The sequence below is a fragment of the Durio zibethinus genome, chromosome 2 (assembly GCF_047325235.1).
Source record: "Durio zibethinus cultivar Kanyao isolate XHJ-2024 chromosome 2, ASM4732523v1, whole genome shotgun sequence".
In the NCBI taxonomy this organism is placed as follows: Eukaryota; Viridiplantae; Streptophyta; class Magnoliopsida; order Malvales; family Malvaceae; genus Durio; species Durio zibethinus.
Window position 1 is genome coordinate 2,843,270 of NC_143163.1, and position 23,114 is coordinate 2,866,383.

At 34.4% G+C, this 23,114-nt stretch overlaps 5 protein-coding genes and 7 pseudogenes across 5 annotated transcripts; all 12 read left to right on the top strand.

Moving 5' to 3' along the window:
• The first annotated feature begins 418 nt into the window (after nucleotides 1-418).
• On the top strand, nucleotides 419-1,316 carry LOC111308797 (auxin-induced protein 15A-like). The gene has a single exon (XM_089745676.1). The coding sequence runs from the start codon at nucleotides 932-934 to the stop codon at nucleotides 1,208-1,210; it is 279 nt and encodes a 92-aa protein (XP_089601802.1). The 5' UTR covers nucleotides 419-931; the 3' UTR covers nucleotides 1,211-1,316.
• Nucleotides 1,317-3,339: 2,023 nt separating this feature from the next.
• Nucleotides 3,340-3,983, top strand: LOC111308799 (auxin-induced protein 15A-like). Its single transcript, XM_022907395.2, has one exon. It carries the CDS (start codon nucleotides 3,466-3,468, stop codon nucleotides 3,703-3,705), a length of 240 nt encoding a protein of 79 aa, XP_022763130.1. The 5' UTR covers nucleotides 3,340-3,465; the 3' UTR covers nucleotides 3,706-3,983.
• A 922-nt stretch (nucleotides 3,984-4,905) lies between these two features.
• Nucleotides 4,906-5,941, top strand: LOC111308795 (auxin-responsive protein SAUR21-like). Its single transcript, XM_022907393.2, has one exon. It carries the CDS (start codon nucleotides 5,201-5,203, stop codon nucleotides 5,486-5,488), a length of 288 nt encoding a protein of 95 aa, XP_022763128.2. The 5' UTR covers nucleotides 4,906-5,200; the 3' UTR covers nucleotides 5,489-5,941.
• Nucleotides 5,942-6,707: 766 nt separating this feature from the next.
• On the top strand, nucleotides 6,708-7,291 carry LOC111308016 (auxin-induced protein 15A-like; annotated as a pseudogene).
• A 1,752-nt stretch (nucleotides 7,292-9,043) lies between these two features.
• Nucleotides 9,044-9,607, top strand: LOC111308798 (auxin-induced protein 15A-like). The gene has a single exon (XM_022907394.2). It carries the CDS (start codon nucleotides 9,165-9,167, stop codon nucleotides 9,402-9,404), a length of 240 nt encoding a protein of 79 aa, XP_022763129.1. The 5' UTR covers nucleotides 9,044-9,164; the 3' UTR covers nucleotides 9,405-9,607.
• A 1,163-nt stretch (nucleotides 9,608-10,770) lies between these two features.
• On the top strand, nucleotides 10,771-12,695 carry LOC149519880 (auxin-responsive protein SAUR21-like; annotated as a pseudogene).
• Nucleotides 12,696-13,143: 448 nt separating this feature from the next.
• Nucleotides 13,144-13,618, top strand: LOC111308789 (auxin-responsive protein SAUR21 pseudogene; annotated as a pseudogene).
• A 930-nt stretch (nucleotides 13,619-14,548) lies between these two features.
• On the top strand, nucleotides 14,549-15,904 carry LOC111308788 (auxin-induced protein 15A-like; annotated as a pseudogene).
• An 852-nt stretch (nucleotides 15,905-16,756) lies between these two features.
• Nucleotides 16,757-17,435, top strand: LOC111308790 (auxin-responsive protein SAUR21 pseudogene; annotated as a pseudogene).
• A 1,245-nt stretch (nucleotides 17,436-18,680) lies between these two features.
• LOC111308787 (auxin-responsive protein SAUR22 pseudogene) lies at nucleotides 18,681-19,581 on the top strand (annotated as a pseudogene).
• A 982-nt stretch (nucleotides 19,582-20,563) lies between these two features.
• LOC111308792 (auxin-responsive protein SAUR22-like) lies at nucleotides 20,564-22,995 on the top strand. Its single transcript, XM_089745704.1, has one exon. The coding sequence runs from the start codon at nucleotides 20,665-20,667 to the stop codon at nucleotides 20,953-20,955; it is 291 nt and encodes a 96-aa protein (XP_089601830.1). The 5' UTR covers nucleotides 20,564-20,664; the 3' UTR covers nucleotides 20,956-22,995.
• Nucleotides 21,170-22,995, top strand: LOC111308782 (putative pentatricopeptide repeat-containing protein At3g23330; annotated as a pseudogene).
• Nucleotides 22,996-23,114: the final 119 nt, after the last annotated feature.

Here is a 23,114-nt window from a genome sequence, read left to right on the forward strand (position 1 = left end):
ATCGAACTTACGATACAGGAGACTACAAGCAGGCCATCGCTTCATGAGAACTTCATGGACTTGTGCATAAGCCTCTTCGCTGGACGTTTCATTCAATTGGTGGGTTAATTACAATTTACCCTTGAGCCTCCAGTCAAAATTATCATCAAATTGGAAATTTCAGTTAACATTTTGAACCTCTTGTCCCGTTGATCTCTGATAAAATTTCGCAGATATATAACTAATAACTTATAGGAGAATTTCTTCCTTTTTCGTTGTTCTGAATTAGGCATTTAGGGTACCAACTCTAAGTTTCTTTAGTTTTAGTTTTTCTTCCATTCTTTCTTTTCTCTTCCCCTAAACCTTCCACTGTCCTTTCGAAGTGGGTGTTGATCGCGATCGAACAGTACATCTACAAGAGAAAACAAAGCTGCTCATTTGGTGGTGCAATTGAGTCCAGGATGTCTAACAACTAAGAAGTACCATCAAGCAAGATTCTTTTTAAAGACATTCCGTACTTTGTTTGACCTTCACGAAAATTCTTGTAGAGTTCCTTAGAATTCCAAACTTGTTTCAAGTTTCAAATTCATGTTACATGTTCTCAGTATTCACAACAATCCGAAGAAATTGTGTTACATGCCTCTAATTAATGCAAATAAGCAGCACTACGCCTGAACATAACTTCCCTGATTCATAACTTCCCTTCAATATTTGAGCGGGTCCCAAGTCGGTTGTTTTGCTGGAACAGGTGAGCCAGGTTTTCTTCTAGGCTTGCTTTGGAATTCCTGATAATGGCTTGGAAAGACAACGCCATGTGAACCCCCTATGAGCCCTTGTCGCCATTTAGACCCCAAAGTAATTGCCCATCATTCCCTTTCATCTATATATGTACATACTATGATTCCCTTCATCAGCAATCCCAAGTTTTCACAATCTTAAGCATAAAAAAACCATGGGTTTCCGTTTGCCACGAATTGTCAATGCTAAGAGAATTCTTCGCGCATCATCTCCTCTGGCAACAGATGTTCCCAAGGGCTACTTTGCAGTTTACTTGGGAGAAAACCAGAAAAGATTTGTGATACCAGTATCATACTTAAACAACTCTTTATTTCAAGATCTGCTAAACCTATCAGAAAAAGAGTTTGGATACGATCATCCTGGAGGTGGTCTCAGAATTCCCTGCGGTGAAGACGTTTTTCTTGATCTTAGTTCTCGATTGAAAGGATTATGAGGCAACTGGCATCGATCAGTGAAGACAGTATTAATTTGTAAAGCAAATATAAAGCCCTTACTATACCGTTTACAATTTTTTTCCACTTCCTTTTGGCTTGGGAGAGGGCAGAGACAAGTCTCCTAAGTGGGAAATTAGAGGTGGATTTGATGCAACTGCAAATAATTGTTTCAAAATCACAATCCAATTTCATAATTTTTTTTAAAAACTTTTCCATGGCTATCTTGTTACAATTTAAAAAAAAAAAGACCATAATTCAATAATAAGATTAGAAGATAAAAGTATGAATTATAATTTCAAATTCTTGATAATACCATAAACGGATTTTTTCAATTAAATTAAATGACAACTTCGAGTTTAATGTTTTGATACCATAAGAATAAACAAAAATATGTAATTTCATTTTTTGGATAATTAAAAAATTTTATTTCAATAACCCAAAGAAAGAGAAAAAAAAATTACTTGGATGAAATGATACAAAACATAATGTTCAAATCAATAAAACCCAAAATAAACAAAACTAAAATTCCTCTAAATTACCCAAGCTATTACATAAGGTCTTGTTTATTAGTGTATAGAATAAAGCCCTTGATGAAATAGAAATGAAGGTATCTGATCGTGAATTTTTTTTTAAAGTACCAAATCTTAAAAAATAATATAATTCAAGGATCATTTATATATTAATCTTTAAATTTTTTTTTAAAAAGTAATAAAAATAGGTTACTTTATTCACATTGATCAATAGTATTAGGGTCCATTTAGAAAAGCAATGAGTTTAAGTCCAGTGAAATTAAAAAAAAAAATGATAATAATGAGATTAGTTAATATAATGGTGAAATTAAAATTAATGATAAAAATATATGTTTTGATATAAACGCAATAGTGACAGTAACATGAATTTTAACAAGATAAAAAATAATCATTAAGAACATTAGTTTAAAATTTATATGTAATAAAAATTTAAATTATTTAACTAAAAATGTTTAAAAAGTATTTTATGTAATTATTTACTTTAATTAATTACTCAATTGTAAAAACATATATATTTATTATACTAAATTGACAAAATTATTTATAATTTTTGAACAAAAAAATGAAAGATAAAATGACAAGAATATTTTGGTCCTTACACCATATCTTCAAGGGCCAAAAAGAAAAAATATGAATAATATTAAAATACATAACTGCGGTAGAAGAAATAATTTTTCACTGGACCGAAAAGATTCAGTGGCGAATTGGATGTGTGGTGCGATAGATTCTTCCAACCGTGCCTCACCATGATTTCATTTGGATCACAAAGCTGGCTTTTTGGTTTCCCAGTTGAATCCAAATGCAGCCTTAGAGACTAAACTTGCCTAATCTGGATCTCCTTTTACATGTTTTGATTCTGTCATTATGAATGCATGATCAAGATTAGTTATGTTCCCAAATCAAAAAAAAAAAAAAAAGGGCCATGATCAAGTCCTCTCGTTTACGTAACCAAATAATTTTTTTTTTTAAGGATTATGTGACCAAATAATTAGACAAATGACTGAGTAAAACATCAAATAACTTTAGACCATTTTAGATAGTCAGGGGACTACCAACTCCTTGCTTTTCTGCTTCATATGATTAAATATATGGTATTCCTTTACGATATATACTTGGAATATGGTTGAGTAAGATCTCCTTTCTCATAACCAAAATAAAAAAAAACAGATAAACTCTTATCTCGTTTCTATTTTCTTTTTTTCCTCAAGTTTCCATAGAAGGTCAAGGTAGCCCATGTTATATGTTTTTCCTGTCATTGTATGACAGATTATATGTCTCAAGCTTGCCTCTAAACAGAAACGGCGAAGTGGTACTACTCTTATACTGTGAACAAGCCTTTTACGACTCTAATTCTTCCATGTTTGAGTGGGTCCTAAGTCTGTTTGTCTTGCCGGAAGGGGTAGGGAAACTCTGCTTTCCAGTCATTGCCAAGGAATTCTTGATAATGAGTTGGAAGACAACACCATGTGATTCCCCTCTTGAACCCATGTCTCTCTCATTACTGATCGGACCCCAGCAATTGCTCCTTCACCTCTCATTCCCCACTTAATAGAATATCATTTCCCTTGTATCCCTTACATCTATATATAAAAGTAAGAATAAGTTCATTGGCAACACTTATCTTCACATTCTCAAGTCCAAAGTTGTTTTAACTTCACTTTCCAAGTTCTTTGAGATCTTTCTATTCTTCCCTTCCAAAGGCACACATCCATAAAAAAGAAACCATGCCTATCCGCTTGCCTCGTATTGTTAGTGCTAAGAAAGTTCCCAAGGGCTACTTTGCAGTTTATGTTGGAGAAAACCAGAAGAGGTTTGTGATACCGGTGTCATTCCTGAACCAGCCTTTATTTCAAGATTTGCTAGGCTTATCGGAAGAAGAATTCGGATACAATCATCCCACTGGCGGTCTCAGAATTCTCTGCGATGAAGACGTCTTTCTTGATGTTACCTCTCGCTTGAATTGATTGTGAGAGAATTAACACAAATCAGCCTATACAATTTTGTAAAGCAAACATCACTAATACCATCTAAACACTTTTTTCCCCATCATTTTTGCCTTGGGGAGCAGATATAAGCCTCCCTAAATGGAAAATTAGAGATGGTGGTCACTGTAACTTTTATCAATCAATATGGAAAATGATAATATGAAAAGCATCGTTTGATTGAAATTTTCGTTTTTTGTCAGAATTTCCTATGGTTGACTTGTTCTTGTTTTATCTTTAATTTAAATTTACATGATTTCCCTTGGTCTAAATGACTTCATACTACTGGTTTTCTTTTGCATTAGTAAAGTTCTCAAAAGGTATTCGTTCATAATTCTCAAAAGAGATTTTCTTATGTCGTTTTGACAATGAATTAAGATATATAAAAATTTTTATTTTAAATATATATATATATATAATTAAAGATTCGAGCTGTCACGGCCAACTATAGCTATTTTACAGCTGGATGGGCACAGCCATCTCAAACCAGAGGACTAAGTCATTTAATTCAAGCGTTAGGTAAGAAAATTTCGGGGAAAAAATACCAATTCCCTTATCTACTTTGATCAGTATCTAATCTTGGCCTTATCTGGACCTCCTTTCCATATCATTCCTTCTACATTTTTTGGTTTTAACGTTATTATGTTTAATCAACATTAGTCATGTTCAAGAAAATTTTTCAAATTTTCTCACTCAACTCGTGTATATGTAACCAAATAATTAGACAAATGACTAAATGCAACATCAAGTAGCTTTTAGACCATTTTGAGATAAGTGTCAGAGGATTACCAACTCCTTGCTTTTATGCTTCATGTGATTAAATGGTACTGTTCCGTTACCATATGCTTGGAATGTGGTTGTAAGATCTCTTTTCTCATAACAAAAATGGTCAAACAAGTCTAATGATTACTCATAGATTCAGCTGAGGAATTCAATCCCGGCGCAAAATGGTATAAAATTGTTCAAGAAACTCATAGATAAAAAGAAAGAATAAATAAATAAATAAAAAGCCCATGACATGTAGGGCTAGCAAACGAACTCATATATAGTCGCTATTGATATTATTTTGCTTCAAAATTCTTCATCCATATAATCTACTGAGTTATTATCCTCAGGCCATGATTCAATGATATTTTATTTTAAATGGGCCATCATTGTTGGTTTCCTTGAATGCTAAGCCATGATAGAATGCAACGGAATAGACTAAGGCGCGAAAATTTGTCAAAAATTTTATCATCATTTGGGAGGCAAGGCCATGTGATTCCTCATAGCCTATGTTTTTAAAGATCTTCCATTGGGGTTCTCTCTTCACCACTCAATCAGCCTGAGATTGCCAACCATAAAGCGTTTACTTCCTATAAATATACATTCCATTGATAGTCATCCTGCAGTGCCAAAAGTCTTGCCGAGTTTTTCAAGTTCTACACATACCTTTCTTCGATCTAGTACTAGTAATACAATCTCAATTCACAAAACCATGGGTTTCCGCTTGCCAAGAATTGTTAATGCTAAGCCGAGTCTAAAACGGACTCTTTCATCCTCAGAGACCACAATGGTGCCCAAAGGCCATTTCGCTGTTTATGTTGGAGAAGATGAAAAGAAGAGATTTATTGTCCCAATTTCATTCCTGAACCATCCGTCCTTCCAAAATTTATTGAGTCAAGCTGAAGAAGAGTATGGATTTAATCATCCTATGGGTGCTCTGACGATTCCCTGCAGCGAAGAAGCTTTCATTGATCTCACATGCAGTCTGCAAAGCTCATGAGAGTTGACATGAAAATGGTTAACCAAGCAGAGATTAACTCTCTAGTTCATCAGACAATTAATAACAATTTTTTATAGGACCAAGTTTAAACGGTGGATTGTTTTTTGCAATCCCATTTCTTTGCGAACTTAATTCTTCTTTGTAACCAATGTGCAGTAAATGACATATTTTTAACCCAACGTATTCTTCTCATCAATTTTGTTTCTAATGTTGGTTGTGTAACAATACAAATAAACAATCAATTTGAACTCAAAATCAACCAGGGTGGATACTTACTAATGCATTTTAACAAGGACACTAACCTACACAACAAATGTGGATATATAGTCTGTCATCACTTATGGTATCAAATACAGTAATTGTTTATCTTTTAACTGTCAGTCATTCTGGTTGAAAAAGTTTGGTCTTGCATGAACAGGGTCCATTGGAACTTATTTCCATAAAGAAATATTTTATAAGGCCTAAGGGTCCATCCAAAAGGCAGCTTCTCATTCCAGGAATGTTGATTCCTATTTCTTTGCTGTCATTGAACCTCTTGGCTTTTCAGTCTAAATGATTTTGGTCAAAATAGGGGTTTGGAACTATCGAACTGACGATGCAAGAGACTAGAAGTAGACCATCGCTTCATGTGAACTTCACTTGTCCATAAGCCTTTTCGCTGGCACACCTCATTCAATTAGTTGGTTATTACAATTTACCCTTGAGCCTCCAGTCAAAATTATCATCAAATTGGAAATTTCAGTCAACATTTTGAACCTCATGTTCGCTTGATCTGTGATAAAATTTCCCGGATATATAACTAATAACTTATTTGAGAATTTCTTCCTTTTTCGATTTTCTGAATTAGGCATTTACGCTACCAATTCTTAGTTTCCTTAATTTTTCTTCCATTCTTTCTTTTTTTTCCCCTACACCTTCCTCTGAGCTACCTGGTGTTGATAGCCATCGAACAGCATATCTACAAGAGAAAACAAGGCTACTCATTTGGCCGTGCAATTGAGTCCAGGGTGTCTAACAACTAAGAAGTACTATCAAGCAAGATTTTTTTTTTTTTAAAGATAATCCGTACTTTGTTTGACCTTCATGAAAATTCTTGTAGAGTTCCTTAGAATTCCAAGTGTGTTTCAAGTTTCGACAAATTAATATCAGGCATGGCATTTCAATGTTCATGTTACATGTTCTCAGTATTCACAACAACAGGAAGGAAAGGTGTTACATGTCTCACGCATGCCTCTAATTAATGTAAATAAGCAGCACTACACCTGGAAAATGAACAGGTTTTTTCACCGATCCATAACTTCCATTCCGTATTTGAGTGGGTCCTGAGTCGGTTGTTTTGCTGGAACAGGTGAGGCAGGTCTTCTTCTAGGCTTGCTTTGGAATTCCTGATGATGAGTTGGAAAGACAACGCCACGTGAACCCCTTATGAGCCCATGTCGCCCATTTAGACCCCAAAGTAATTGCCCATCATTCCCTTTCGTCTATAAATATACATCCTATGATTCCATTCATCAACAATCCCAAGTTTTCACAATTTTAATCATAAAAAAACATGGGTTTCCGTTTGCCACGAATCATCAATGCTAAAAGAATTCTTCGGGCATCATCTCCTCTGGCAAGTACGTGGGAGAAAAGCAGAAGAGATTTGTGATACCAGTATCATACTTGAACAACTCTTTATTTCAAGATCAGCTAAGCCTATCAGAAGAAGAGTTTGGATACGATCATCCTGGAGGTGGTCTCAGAATTCCCTGCGGTGAAGACGTTTTTCTTGATCTTACTTCTCGATTGAACGGATTGTGAGGCAACTGGCATTGATCAGTGAATACAGTATTCATTTGTAAAGCAAATATAACGCCATTACTAATTTACCATACCGTTTACAATTTTTTTTCCACTTCCTTTTGCCCTGGGAGAGGGTAGACAAGTCTCTTAAGTGGGAAATTAGAGGTGGATTTGATGTAACCGTAAATAAGTGCTTCAAAATCACAAACCAATTTCATAATTTATTTTTTTATAATTTTTCTATGGTTATCTTGTTACAATTTAACAAAAAAAAAAAAAAACATGATTCAATATTTAGATGAAAAATGAAATATTTAGGTAGTGTTTGGTTAAACAAAAACATTTTCTGTTTTTATTTTCTTAGAAAATAAAAAATATGAGTAAAAACATGTTTGGTAATTGGAAATGAAAATATATTTTAGAAAAAAAAATAAAAATGGGTTGAAATATGAAAACAAAAAAATTTTTCACTTATGAAAACAAAGGATATAAATTACTTTTTTCGTTATGTTTTTATAAGTTATGATATTTGTACACATTTTATGTCATTAATTAATAAATATATATTATATTTATTATTAGATGACATTAATAATAATATCATTGAATATTTTATTTATTTTCTTATTTTTACATTTTTAAAAAATAATTTTTATTTTCTCTTACCAAATGCATTTTTTAGAAAACAAAAAATTGAAAATAAAAACTATTTTTTAGAAAATAAAAATAAAAAATAAAAACAAAAAACATTTTCTCAATAATAAGATACATTGAATAATGTTATCTTATTATCTTATAATTGAATAATGTTTAGTATCTTATTATCAATAATAAGATACATCAAACATTGAATAATGTCCTTATTATTAGAGACTAAACTTGCCTAATCTGTAATATTATTCAATAATAAGATACATCAAACATGTAAAAGGAATATTTAATTTTTTCATGATCAGTATTATTAGAGACTAAACTTGCCTAATCTGGATCTCCTTTTACATGTTTTGATTCTATCATTTTGAATGCATAATCAACATTAGTCATGTTCTCAAATTTATTAAAAAAATTTTGAAAAAAAAAGAAAAAGCCATGATCAAGTTCTCTCGTATATGTAACCAAATAGATTTTTTTTTTTTTTAGGATTATGTAACCAAATAATTAGACAAATGACCGAATAAAACATCAAATATTTTTTAGACCATTTTAGACAGTCAGAGGACTAGCAACTCCTTGCTTTTATGCTTCATGTGATTAAATGGTCTCCTTTACCTTATACTTGGAATGTGGTTGAGTAAGATCTCCTTTCTGATGAAAAAAAAAAAAAAAAGGCAGATAAACTCTTATCTCTTTTCTATTTTCATTTTTTTCCTTGAGTCTCCATAGAAGGTCAAGGTAGCCCATGTTATATGTTTCCTGTCATTGTATGACAGCTTATATGCTTCAAGCTTGCCTCTAACACAAATGGCGAAGTAGTACTACTCCATTACTGTGAACAAGTCTTTTACGAATCTAATTCTTCCATGTTTGACCGGGTCCTAAGTCGGTTTGTCTTGCCGGAATGGGTAGGCAAACTTTCCTTTCCAGTCATTGCCAAGGAATTCTTGATTCTGAGGTGGAAGACAACACCATGTGATTCCCCTCATGAACCCACGTCTCTCATTACTGATCGGACCCCATCAATTGTTTCTTAGCCTCTCATTCCACATTCCATGCTTAATAGAGCATCATTTTCCTTGTATCCCTTACATCTATATATACAAGTAAGAATAAGTTCATTGGCAACACTTATCTTCACATTCTCAAGTCCAAAGTTGTTTAACTTCACTTTCAAAGTTCTCTGACATCTTTCTATTCTTCCCTTCCAAAGGCACACATCCATAAAAAAGAAACCATGCCTATCCGCTTGCCTCGTATTGTTAGTGCTAAGAAAGTTCCCAAGGGCTACTTTGCAGTTTATGTTGGAGAAAACCAGAAGAGGTTTGTGATACCGGTGTCATTCCTGAACCAGCCTTTATTTCAAGATTTGCTAGGCTTATCGGAAGAAGAATTCGGATACAATCATCCCACTGGCGGTCTCAGAATTCTCTGCGATGAAGACGTCTTTCTTGATGTTACCTCTCGCTTGAATTGATTGTGAGAGAACTAACACAAATCAGCCTATACAATTTTGTAAAGCAAACATCACTAATACCATGTAAACACTTTTTCTGCATCCTTTTTGCCTTGGGGAGCAGATATAAGTCTCCACAAGTGGCAAATTAGAGATGGTGGTTACTGTAACTTTTTTCAATCAGTATGGAAAATGACAATATGAAAAGCATCGTTCAATTGAAATTTTGGTTTCTTTTCAGAATTTCTTATGGTCGCCTTGTTCTTGTTTTATCTTTAATTTAAAATTACGTGATTTCCCTTGGTCTAAATTACTTCATACTATCAGTTTTCTTTTGCATTCATAAAGTTCTCAAAAGGTCAAATTCATTCATAATTCTCAAAGGAGATTTTTTTATGTAAATTTGACAATGAATTAAGATTTTTATTTTAAAAAAAAAAGATATATAAAGATTTGAGCTGTCGGGGCCAACTATAGCTATTTTACAGGTGGATGGGCATAGCCATCTCAAAGCAGGGGACTAGGTCATTTAATTCAACGTAAGTTAAGAAAATTCGGGGAAAAAAAAAACGAAATGAAAAGGAAGATAGGTTCCCTTATGTACATTGATCAGTATCAATAGAAACTAAACTTCGCCTTATCTGGACTTCCTTTACACATCATTCCTTCTGCATTTTTTGGTTTTAACCTTGTTAATGCTTAATCAACATTAGTCATGTTCAAGAAAATTTTTCAAATTTCTCACTTAACTCGTGTATATGTAACCAAATAATTAGACAAATGACTGAATGCAACATTAAGTAGCTTTTAGACTACTTTGAGATGGAGTCAGAGGATTACCAACTCCTTGCTTTTCTGCTGCATGTGATTAAATGGTACTATTCCTTTACCATATACTTGGAACGTGGCTGTAAGATCTCCTTTCTCATAACAAAAATGGTTGAACAAATGATTACTCATAGATTCATCCGAGGAATTCAATCCCTCCACAAAATGGTATAAAATTGTTCAAGAAACTCAAAGAATTAATAAAAAAATAAATAGATAAAAGGACCATGAAATGTAGCTTGAAATGATTTATATTTTATATTTTTCCTGTGATTCTGCACCTATAAATGTTACCAAGTTGACCGGTAGAATGAAATACAATTTTTGCTGGATTTGACAATTCTGAGAACGATATCACATGTTAGATGACTCAATGTTCCCATTAAATCTCTCATCTCTTCGTATTAGGCCCAGTTTTTATCATCACTCCTCTAGAACAAAAAGTCAAGCAGCATCATCTCATGAGCTGATCGACTTGTTTGTTATTGTGTCTAGCGATGCTGAAAATAAACAGCGTAGAGATTGCAATCAGTTTTGATAGTACGACTGACGATATAGACTAATCCAAATAATTGTCCCTACAATTTATCCATTAATAAAACTGGGGGATTACATTACAAGCAGCTCGTCTAAACAAAAATCAATTCAGGGTCAGGCAGCCTCTGGAAGTGGTGGGTTATGATCATAAATCTCAATATAATAGAAAGCAATATGGAAATTTTATGTTAACTTTTGTTTACTTTCTGGTAGACAAAATCCATGTGAATTGTGATGGTAGACAAGTTTCACTTCACTTGTCACAGGAAAGTAGGATACTAGGTTTTACCATTTTCCCTATATATAACAGTAGAAAGGGTGCATCCTGCACTTGGAGATACATATCCTGGGATTACATTTTTCAGTTACATAAGAGTTATGGGTTTCCGAGTACCTGCACTTCTTCATGCTAAGCAGATTATCCGAAGGGTGACTGCAGCTTCAAAAATACGCAAAGACCACCTTGCTGTTTATGTAGGTGAATCCTCAAAGAAGCGCTTTCCGGTTCCAGTTGTATTCTTGAAACACCCTTCATTTCAAGAACTACTAAATCAGACCGAAGAAGAGTTTGGCTTTGATCATCCAATGGGTGGTTCTCATAATCCCTTATGCAGAAGAAGCCTTCATTGAACTTGCTTGTAGTTTGAATGACGACTAAATAGAGGCAAAATGATGGCTAGTGTAGAAAACAAAAGCTTTCTGATTTTGTTGACTGAAAACGGTCAACCTCAGTTTTGCAGTCAGAGTATTTACATAATCCAACTTATTGTAAATTTCTCTATTTTTTGTCTCCATTTTTTTCTGTAAAGGAAATTTATAGTAAAAATTCACCATCCGAAGATGAGTATTTTTTTCTTCATTTTTCTCCTCTTTATCTCTTAGTTTTTCCCTTTTTCCGCCAAGGGCTATATTGATGTCTGTAATTATACGATTCAGTTTAAGCTCAGCAACAGGAATGTAAGGGGCCATAATCATCAGGATTTTTTGCCATCCAATCCTACAATCTTATAATCAACAGGATTCAGTTACATCCATTTTTAGCTCAAATACTATGATATTCATTTTTCTTCAAAAACCAGATATCCATTTTTAGCTCAAATAACTATTTAGACAGAGTGACTTGATCTAGATGCTCTCAAGTATGTCCTTTTATAAATTAAAACTAATTTCCTTTTGACCTGACATCGTGTCTCCCCTTATCCAATCTTTTAGCCAAACAGTTAAGATTAAAAAAAAAAAGGTGAGAATGAGGGTTTAATAGTTAATAATCAATATATGCCGATAACTCAACAAATATGCCATCAGAAATGTGGGTTAAAACAGGATTCCATGTAAGGTTTACCCATATAGTTAGCAACATACCAGAAATTTCGTGAGTTGTCAGGCTTAATATTGTCTTTCTCTCCCAGGGCACAATTGCAGCAGGACAAAGACAACAACTATGATAAATGGCAATGAGTTGGGTTCTGATGAGGACTAGTTGTAGCCTGTAGGACACACTTCAGACGCTCTTCAGAAGGTTTTGTCTTACAAGTTACTGCACCGAAGGAACACATGCCTGTCATTTAGCGCTGGGACATGTTATAAGATTCCGATGTATTCTTGCCTTTAGCAGTTGCTTGTTACTGTTTAAGCTTCTCGTATGGTTGTATATCTGCCTTGGAAAAAGTCCGGTAGATTGCTTAAATCTTCAAGAGGACAAAAAAAAAAAAATACTCCAACTAGGACGGCCCATTGATCTGAACAAAGGACAACTAAGTCAGGTGGAGATTACCGATTTGTGCAGACAGAATTTCAAATGAGGCCCGTTAAGTCGACCCCAAATGGGTTGATATCACAGATATATCTACTAACTAAGCACGTCATCAACAATTCTTTGTAGAATTACATCAACAAAATAAACTTTTCCTATCTCAAATTTCCTTGATTTCAAGTGGGTCCGTTGTTGGTTATTCTTTCGGAATGGCCGTGCAATAATGCATTGTAACAGATGTAAAGTCTCAATATCAACCTATTTCTTGATGATCTGTTGAAAGACACAGCCATGTGATCTTGAGCTTCTTATGTCTTCCAACCAAACCCCACCAGAATGCATCGTAACCAATTAGTCTGCAAGCCATTAGTTTCCTATATACATTCTTCCATCTATATATACAAGTGCATTAACCTATTTCTTGATGATCTGTTGAAGGACACAGCCATGTGATCTTGAGCTTCTTATGTCTTCCAACCAAACCCCACCAGAATGCATCGTAACCAATCAGTCTGCAAGCCATTAGTTTCCTATATACATTCTTCCATCTATATATACAAGTGCATTATCCACACCAGAGCCAACGCATTATTCTCACATCCTCCACTACTAGCAAATCTTACCCTTCTTTCAAGTCTTATCTGATCTTCCTCATACTCCAAATCACTAATAGCAATGGCTATCAGTGTGCCTAAAATTACACATGCCAAGCAGATTCTTCGTCAGTCTAAACTGTTTGCAAATCAAGCAACCTCTACCTCAAAGGATGTTCCCAAAGGATACTTTGCAGTCTATGTTGGAGAGAGCCAAAAGAAGCGATTTGTAGTTCCAATTTCATTCTTGAAGCAACCTTCATTTCAGAAGTTGTTAAGTATAGCTGAGGAAGAATTCAGATTCAATCATCCTATGGGTGGACTCACAATTCCTTGCGGAGAAGATTTCTTCATTGATCTCACTTCCCGCTTGCGTTAGTCGCCAACAGCTAAAAAACCTCATCAGCAATACAATTTGTGTCTATTCATGCACATCCTTCTGTTCTTTTTGGCAGAAAGAGATGACCAAATGTATACTCTTGTGAGAAATTATTTTAATACAAATTATACTGTTCTATTCTCAATTTACCTTCCATTTATTCTTATCAAAAACATTGTTACGGTTTGATAATTTGATATTGCTCCTTTCCAGGATTTAATGTTACATTTTCCTATCTTTCAAAATTTGGCACAATGAGACGAATTTTCAAACACTGCTAATCATTGGAATAAAGAATGACAACAACCATCAATTTCTAGAGCCTTAACAAGATCCACCCACCTATCAAAACCAACTTTTCTCCAATTTTCGTGTCTGATGAACATGTAGGGTATTCGTAGCTTACCTGGAAATATCAATCTCGCTCCAACCCAAGCCTGGAATCTTACTCGTTTTTCTAAGGAAATTAAACCCTAATTTTTCTAGGAAAATGGGTGCGGAGAAACAAGAAAACCTTGGTACTGGAAAGGAAGAAAATCAGGATTACGAATAACACAGAAGCGGATATCAGTATACGCTGTTGCTATGAGATCGGTTAGCCTCCAAGATGACAATCTTATCCGTATCCAACAAAAAATTCGAAATTTATCAGAATAAAAATATTTTTATTGAGTATCAAAATAAAATTAAATAATATAACATACATTTCGTATCTATATTTTACATATAATTTTTTTTTATATTTAATATATAAATTTTTTATTAAATAATATAAATTATTATTTTAAATTAATTAAAATTAATATATTTTTAAAAATATATATTAATATATTTATAAAAAAAATTAAATATATAAAATAAAAATAAAAATTTTTATTTTTTAACTTTTTTTAAGTTATTGATTTATGAATTATCCATATTTATTAAATATTAATAAAAATAAAAATAAAAATATGTTTGAAATACTCATTAAATATAATTATGAAGATTAATATAATATAAATTTCTAAAAATAAAAATATATATATCTTATCTTATTTATACCCTTTCTATTCACATCCCTCCCTGATAAGCCTTTCTTTTTTGGAATCCAACTTACAAAATCCTGAAAGAGTAACAATTTGGGAAAGATGCGCTTGGATTAAATTTGGGTTTGAAACAAATTCAACTTAATATCATATGCCAAAGGGCATAGTGAAAAGATCCCTGCCCAAGCCGTTTTGCACCTTAAAAGTATAAAGGCTATTTACCTTCTTTTTTACCCAAGCCCTCTTAAGGAATAGCATCTCGGATTTCTTCATGAACTTTAGGTAAGAACAAGCCCCAAATTTATTCAAAGTAGGTTATGGATTCCAATTGATATTAGTTGTTCTTTGCCGGGGGTGGGGGGTGGGGGGAAATCAAATTTGTTCGGTCCTTTTCGAGAGAATCATGGATTCAGAATTTGTGATCCACAGAAAGGGGATTTTTACATATCACTAATCATGTATCTGTAACAAAAAATAATTGATTCTGCAACCTCTGTAGTTACTTCTCCATAGCATGTAAGTCGTTTGATTTGGTTTAATCAAGTTTTCTCCTCCCAACATCTCATCAATTTTAGTGGGTCACTTGTAGGTTGTTCTCCTGGAAATGGTTGGGCAACATGTGCTGCAACTAATAACCTTTCCACGCTGTTAATGATGTCTTTGAGAACAACTTGAAAGACGGGATCATGCAATTCTTCAAATGCTTATGTCCCAGACAAAATCCACCTAAATGCTTTCTTCACCACTCATCTCACTTTTTTCCTGCAAACCCTTGATCTATTTGTGTACTATAGTATTCATTGCCAATTCTCAAGTCATCACATTAATCTCTTATAGCAAATCTTTTCTTTTCTTCTCTCCAATTTACTTGTGATCCTCATCATCTTCTAAAGCAATAACATTAAACAAAGACAATGGCTATTTGTTTGCCTGGAATTATGCATGCTAAATCAGATTCTCCGCAGATCAAATCTTCTTCCAAATCATTCAGCATCCTTGGATGTTCCCACAGGCTACATTGCAGTTTATGTTGGAGAGAGTAAGAAGAGATTCATAATCCCAATATCATTCTTGAATCAGCCTTCTTATCAAGAGTTACTGTGCATGTCAGAGGAAGAATATGGATTTGATCATCCGATGGGTGGTCTAACGATTCCCTGCACGGAAGACGATTTCATCGAACGTACTTCTCAACTGGGTGGATTTTGACTGGCACTAGAATCAATTAGAAGCTGCAGCTTTGTTCTTTCATGTGCATATTTTTCCCTTCTTACCGAAGATGAGATGGAATTTTGTACTCAAAGAACAGATATCCTAAACATAAATTGTCAATGTTTTTCTCACGTTTTGAATCAATTGTAAAGTTCAGAATATTATTCAAATGACATTGCTTTGATATTTTATTTTTCCAAGATTTTCGGTTTTTCTTCTTTCTTTGATATATCGACTAAAACAATTTAGTGCCTTAGTTAACACACATTTTATCCCCTTTCTTCAAACAAATCAAGCATTTAAATATTATTGGACATAACTTGGTAAGTAGAACATGGAGCGTAGCTTGGTTGGTTCATGTAATCAACCTTAAGAGTTAATATTCAGTAGATTTGAGATTCAAATCTCAACATTTGCAATCAATTCTGCTATTCGTAGATTACAACTCATTTGTACAAAAACATAACTTAGTAAGTAGAAGGTCTATATTGGTATTTTCTGCACCAACAGATGCATGTAAAGACATGTGGAAGTGTATATTTACCGGGGACCCTTGTGAGTGGTTTAGAATGTGCTTGGCTAACCTTTATCAGATCACCATTATCCCCTCTTCTACACTGTTCAAATTTTGATGCCAAGAATACTGATAACATTTATGCAATTTAGGTGGAGTATGCTGACAGATACTAGCAGCAGAAAATACTTCACATGCTCTTCGCATTTATCCTAAAAGTTCAAACAAAAAAGAAACAAATACTAGTGCGTTTGGTGAAAGGCCAGTGGTTTCTGTCATCTAATTGAAACTCAATTCCAAATTGAATAGGGACCATTCTAGGTTGATAGCAATTGATGTGTTCTAACAAACATACATTCTAAACACCTCTAATTTCTTGATGATAAATTGGAAGACAGAACCATGTGAAACTTCAGATGCTTATGTCTCTTCTTAAATGCTTCTAGAGTCGTGGACCACTCACTCAAGATTTCAGGAAATCTCTTTGTTTACTTAGCCATCTATATATACATAATTCACATTCAGAGCCAAATCAAGCCTTCATATTCTTCTCCCAAGTAAGCTTCATCATCAAAAAAAAAAAAAAAGGAAATAGAAAAAGGAAAACAAATTGAAAGCCATGGCTATTAGAATTCCTGGTGTTATGCATGCTAGACAAGTTTTACGCCAATCAAAATATTTTGCAAATCAAGTATCTTCTAACAGTGTTCCAAAAGGCTACTGCACAATTTATGTTGGAGAAAGCCAAAAGAAGTGGTTTGTAATTCCTATATCATTCTTGAATCAGCCTTCATTTCAAGAATTGCTAAGCAAGGATGAGGAAGAATTCGGGTTTGATCCCCCGATAGGTGGTTCCACAATTCCCTGCCGAAAAGAGAACTCCATTGATCTTACTTCCCGATTGAGTGGATTATGAACTTGTGATGTGCGGCAGAAGAAATGGCAGACAATTTTGTAAATTCATGTACATTTTCCCTTTCTTTTGACAGAAGAAAGATGGGGTGGTGAAGTCCACCAAATGTACCAATGTTAAAGAGTAGCTCACTTACGTTTACTCTTTTCTCACTTTTTAGTGAGTTGTAACATTTAAAGAACATCATTCAGACAAATATTTCTTCCATTTATGTGCAAAAAATGCTTGTACCCATTTTTCATTCTGATTTCTATTTTCAACATATGCGCAGATATGTCATTTCATTTCAATGACTTTTTTGTTCTTACTTTTGATAAGCAACGGATCCTAATTAAAATCATGTATTAAAGAAATGAAGGTATATCATTTAATTTTCTTAAATTGAAAGAAGTTACATGTTCTGCTCTGTCCTAATTGGATGGTAAGTTTGGAGATATAAATGTTGATATCTTGGTTTCAGTACGTACCAGTCCACCTCATTGAAATGAACAATTCAAATAACTTTGTGGATTGTATACCGTAACTAGAGCATATGAAGAGCCTTGAGCTACATGACAGCTTGACATGTATGCAGAGCAGAGAGCAGTGGCAAAGTTCTTGGACAAGGCATTGCCATGGATTGGATATAAAATAGAAGCGAACTTTTTTTTTTGTTTCCCTCATCATATGAAGTCACAGAAGATATCAATAATATTCACCTTAGATTTATCAATAGTAGGAAAAGGTAGATTTTACGCACTACTATTTGTCTTAGATGGATAACCTTATCTTCTTCGATTAGTTCTGATATTATATTTTTTTGAAACGCAATCACGCGGGATGCCATCTCTTAAGAATATTACACAAATCAATTAGGTTATATCTAGGGTTCATTTGATATTATATTTCAAACTTTTGGTTTAGGGTGACAACCCTTTATCACATCCATTTAGTTCTTGGTTGCTTCCATATTAAAAATTATTCTCTATATCCAATTGTGCAGTTTATCCTATTCTTTTTTTTTTCTTTTCTTATCCAATTAGTCTGATCCCCCCCTGCTTCCAACATTTTGCTTGTTTATATTTCCTTCATGTCCTAAGCATGTTCTAGCCAAGCTGAAAGAACTTCATCCATTTAAATCTCGGGGGCACCCAACTGTCCATTTCCATTCTTTAGCCTGTTTTCAATTGGTTTTTTATGTTTTAAGTTTTAGGCCAGACTAGAGTGTGTTCATGGAGACAAGATAATTATTCAGCACCTAATCTTTTGTCAATGGTTGGAAGGCAGAACCACATGTTATCCTCTTGATCTATGTCCAAAGCAGTTCCGGGTGTTTTCCTCTTGCAGCCTGGAGCTAATTAAGGAGAATGCTTGTGATAATCTAGGAGCCTGACCCCATTGTCTACTTAAGTTTAACCTCAAGACTAAAGAGTCCTTGGTAGCAGCCTCAGGCTCTCAATCATGTCGGTCCATTATTTCTCCGTCTACATCCATATCTAACTCTCATTCCATCTACATCAAATATCCAACTGCTCCTTTCCAATCTTTCAATGGCCCCTGGTTGGTTTTATTTCAAAATTTTAGGGCACATTGTTTGTCAACAAACAGACCACAGTATCATTTCAGCCCTTAATCTTATAGAAGAGCTGGAAGACAACACCATGTGAGACCTCTTAAGCAATATCCTAAGGAAGCCCGAGCAATGCCACTCATTTCCATATTTTTGAGGATTTTTATTTATCATTCTCCTATATATAGCAACATATTTTGATCACAAATCACAGCCAACTCAAGTCTTCACATTACAACCTCAAAAGCCTCCCTACAGAACAAATACATTGAATCCATTCCCCATAATTTTCATCCAAAGAATTTATCAACCGAAAAGATATGGCAATTCGTCTGCCTGGTGTTGTTGCCGCTAAGCAAATTCTACGCCGCTCCACTCTGACATCAAATAAAAGAGTTTCAACATCTTTAGATGTACCAAAAGGCTGCTTTGCAGTTTATGTTGGAGAATCTGAAAAGAAGAGATTTGTTGTTCCCCTATCATTCCTGAACTAACCTTTGTTCCAAGATTTGCTAAGCGTAGCTGAAGAAGAATTTGGTTTTAATCATCCAATGGGTGGTTTGACAATTCCTTGTCATGAAGATGTTCATTGATATAACTTCTCGCTTGGATAGTCCGTAAGAGAAGGCAACAAATACTTACTTTTTTTGGTGTACAAAGAACAGCCATTTGTAAATTTTTTTCCCTCTTTTTTTTTTTTCGCCAAAATGGGATTTGTTAAGGGGAAAAAATTGTCCCAAATGAGAGGAATAGAAATTGTCTCTTTTTTTTAACATCTTACTCAATTGACTTTTGTTCCTAATATTCTGCTAACCGATTGCAATGGTGCTCCTGTATATGAAATAGGAAATCAAATAATTTTGAATTTGAAGTCACAGATCAATTGACTTTTGTTCCTAATATTCTTTTAACCAAAGACAAATGGACATAAAAGGTAAAAAAATTCCCAACGTAGAGCTAGATTATTACTTCAGAAACAGATCATTGTATGATAATCAGAAGAAATAAATATATATTTCTTTTTTACAGGCTTTTATGTCATTCACCTTGCTGTTTGTGGTAATTAGCGTTACTACATCCATTATTTTTTGGTGACTTTAATGTTAAATCATAATTTGATATATGCAGCTTTGCAGCTCATCTCTCTTTTTTATCTTTTCTACTTATTTTCATCTCCAATTAAACTTCACAAATGCAGTAAAAATCTTGTTTCATGTCTAAGCCCTAAGACGGGTTTCCACTCCAAAGTTGAAGAGATAATTTATTCAAATTGAATTTGAGAAAAAAAATCTGTCAATGAATTGGATAATAATACAATTTCAGTCTAATCTTTCTGAGCAATCGACAGACAAGACAAGACAACCTCGGGAACAATGTCATGGGCACTCACTCTAGTCACTAGTACAATAACTGCTGTCATTGGTTTGCATGACAACCTCATGTAGAAGGATAATCAAAGTGATTCATCCACCTGCTTTTTTTATGTCCTTGGTCTTAATTTACAACTGCAAGTCTGCAACCAACACCCAACATACCACCAGTTTTCCCAAAAGCCTAAATCAAAGGGTTAATCACTTATTCATTAAAGATCTACATCAAAAATCCAACTGTCCCTTTTTCCTTTAGTTCTACATCTACATCCCCTTCCTTTCTTTTCATGGCCCTAGATTGCTCTATTTTCTAATTTGTAGGGCACATTGTTTTGTTAACAGACAACAGTATGATTTTTCTGCCCCTAATAATTGTGGAAGTATTGGAAGACAAGACCATGTGGTACCCTCTTGAGCAATGTCCTAACCAATTGTTTCATAGCCACTCACTCAAAGATTTTAGAGGATTTTCACATATCATCGTTCTATATATATTTACACACCAACATATTCTGATCACAAGCCACAATCAACTCAACTCATTGAATTACAAACACAAAGCTTTCTTCTCATTTTTCTTTCAAAGAAAACATCAAGGAAAATCAATGGCAATTCGTCTGCCAAATGCTGCTAAGCATATCCTCCGCCGGTCTGCTCTAACTGCAAACAAAAGATATTTAACATCTTTAGATGTACCAAAGGGCTTCTTTCCTGTGTATGTTGGAGAATCCCAAAAGAAGAGATTTTTGGTTCCTCTATCCTTCTTGAACCAACCTTTGTTTCAAGATTTGCTGAGCAAAGCTGAAGAAGAGTTTGGTTTTGATCATCCAATGGGAGGTGTCACAATTCCATGCCATGAAGATGCATTCATGGATGTTACTTCTCGCTTGAATTGATCATAAGAGAAGCCAACCAACAAATTTTGTACATCAAGAAAAGCTAATTCATTGTTAATATATTTGTTTCTCTTTTTTTAGCAAAAAAGGCTGAAAATTTTATCCTTCGGATGGAATGAAAATTGTTCCCTTTTCCACAATTGAGACGTTTTCTTTTTCAATTTCTTTTTTCAATTTTTATCAAGGGGCTGTCATAACGGCTATGATTGATTAAATGACCAAACTACCCTTTCGGAAGAAGAAAATGCGTTTGAGAGACTCCATAATCTTTTATTCTTCCAGTTTTAATGAGCTTTGAATCCATCACAAAATTTTTGCAAAATTGTTCTCAAACAAAGAATCTAATAGCCGCCAAAATCCTTCATGCTGACTTGCTTAAAAAGGCTTGCTCTGTACATGTCACATGCCTTGACAGAAAAACCTAACCTTAAAATCTTAACCAACTGCCTCAAATCCATAAAACCCAAAAACGCTTTGCTTTTTAATGTAATAATATCTGATTTTTCAAAAAATGGGTTTGCTTTTTTTGCTCTAAAAACCTTCTCTTTTATGCACTTTAGTGGCTTTTTTTTTGGATACTTATGCTTTGTGTAGTTCCTTAACAGCTTCATCCCCATCGAGAAATGTTGAATTTGGTAGAAAAATTCATTCCCACGTGGCAAAATCTGGTTGGCTTCCGAGTGTCTTTGTGGGCAGTGCTCTTATTGATTTGTATGAGAAGTTGTCACTTATTGCTGATACAGCAATGGTGTTTGATGAAATTCCTGCTAAGAACTCTGTTTGTGCAAATGCGCTTCTATCGGGATTTTGTGAAGCTAAATCGTGGGTTGAGGGACTTGAACTAGTTAGGAAGATGCCTGAATTGAGTTTGGGTTGTGATCATTTCACGTTATCAGCTATTTTACTTGCATGAGCAGGGCTTTCAGCTATTGAATTGGCGAGGCAAGTACATTAATAACGTGGGGGAGGATGTGTTCCTGCAAAGTTCATTGATTGAAATGTATGGAAAAAGTAGGCTGGTGGTGGAGGCTTTGCAAGTTTTCAGTTTGGCAGAGCTAAGATTGGGAGGGGAGAAAAGGAGGGATGATGTTCCGTGGACTTCAATGCTTGGTGTTTATGGAAGAAATGGAAACTTTGAAGAAGTGGTTTTGTTATTTAAAGAGATGTTGAAGGAAGGGATCAAACCAGATGAGGTGGCATTTGTGACAGTCATCTCAGCTTGTGGTCACACTGGTCAAATAGGACTAGGTCTTGAGTTTTTGATTCCATGACTCATGTTTACAAGTTGTTTCCTGGCGCAGAGCACCATAGTTGTGTGGTTGATTTACTATGTAGGGCTGGTGAGTTGGAGAAGGCAATGAAGTTGGTTAATGAGATGCTTCAGAAAGGCCACAACAATGGCTGTGGCTTTCCCTAGTGTTTGCAGTGATCATGACAATGTTGAGTTGGGTAAGTTTGCTGCTCAAAAGGCACTTGAGTTTGATCCCAAGAATGTTGGAATTTATGTTAAGCTATCTAATTTATATGCTAGATTTGGAATGTGGGATGAGATTTGCCAGTTAAGAGAGGTGATGAAACAGAGAGGATTAAAGAAAGATGTTGCATTTAGTTGGATTGAAGTCACTAGTTGAATGGAGCAGAAATTAATTCTCTGTAGAAAACTTACAGGATGACGATGGTTTTATTTGAATGAACATATGAGATTCTGAAGCACAGAGTTTGGCAAATTGACCATAATTATTCAGATTCTGTATCTATCATCCTCATAATCTGTCTGATGATTCTTGAAATGTCAATGGGCACTGTGGGCAAGCTAGGGACAAATCAAACGGTTTAAGAGGGTAATTATGTTCATGTTAGCATCTTCACTTTGGCGGTTCTGAATTACCTTGAGGACGTATACTTATGACAAAATGGAAAAGGAAACGCATACCTTGAAGATATGTTTCTTAAAATATATCACCCTTTGAAATGTATGGAAAAAGACAGAAAAACTCTCACGGTTGCATGACATCTTTGGCATCCACTTAGAAGTTTGAACTCTTTGGCTTTCTTTTTCCCAGAAAATCTGAAAGTTTGGATTTCAATTCCAGTTTTAGGACAAACTACTAAGCAGCTAAATATTCAGGGCAGTATTTATGTTTTTCTCTTTTGAAAGA

Excerpts from the sequence above, each read along its gene's own strand:
- LOC111308795 (XM_022907393.2), top strand. The coding sequence starts at position 5,201 with ATGGGTTTCCGCTTGCCAAGAATTGTTAATGCTAAGCCGAGTCTAAAA.
- LOC111308797 (XM_089745676.1), top strand. The coding sequence starts at position 932 with ATGGGTTTCCGTTTGCCACGAATTGTCAATGCTAAGAGAATTCTTCGC.
- LOC111308799 (XM_022907395.2), top strand. The coding sequence starts at position 3,466 with ATGCCTATCCGCTTGCCTCGTATTGTTAGTGCTAAGAAAGTTCCCAAG.
- LOC111308792 (XM_089745704.1), top strand. The coding sequence starts at position 20,665 with ATGGCAATTCGTCTGCCAAATGCTGCTAAGCATATCCTCCGCCGGTCT.
- LOC111308798 (XM_022907394.2), top strand. The coding sequence starts at position 9,165 with ATGCCTATCCGCTTGCCTCGTATTGTTAGTGCTAAGAAAGTTCCCAAG.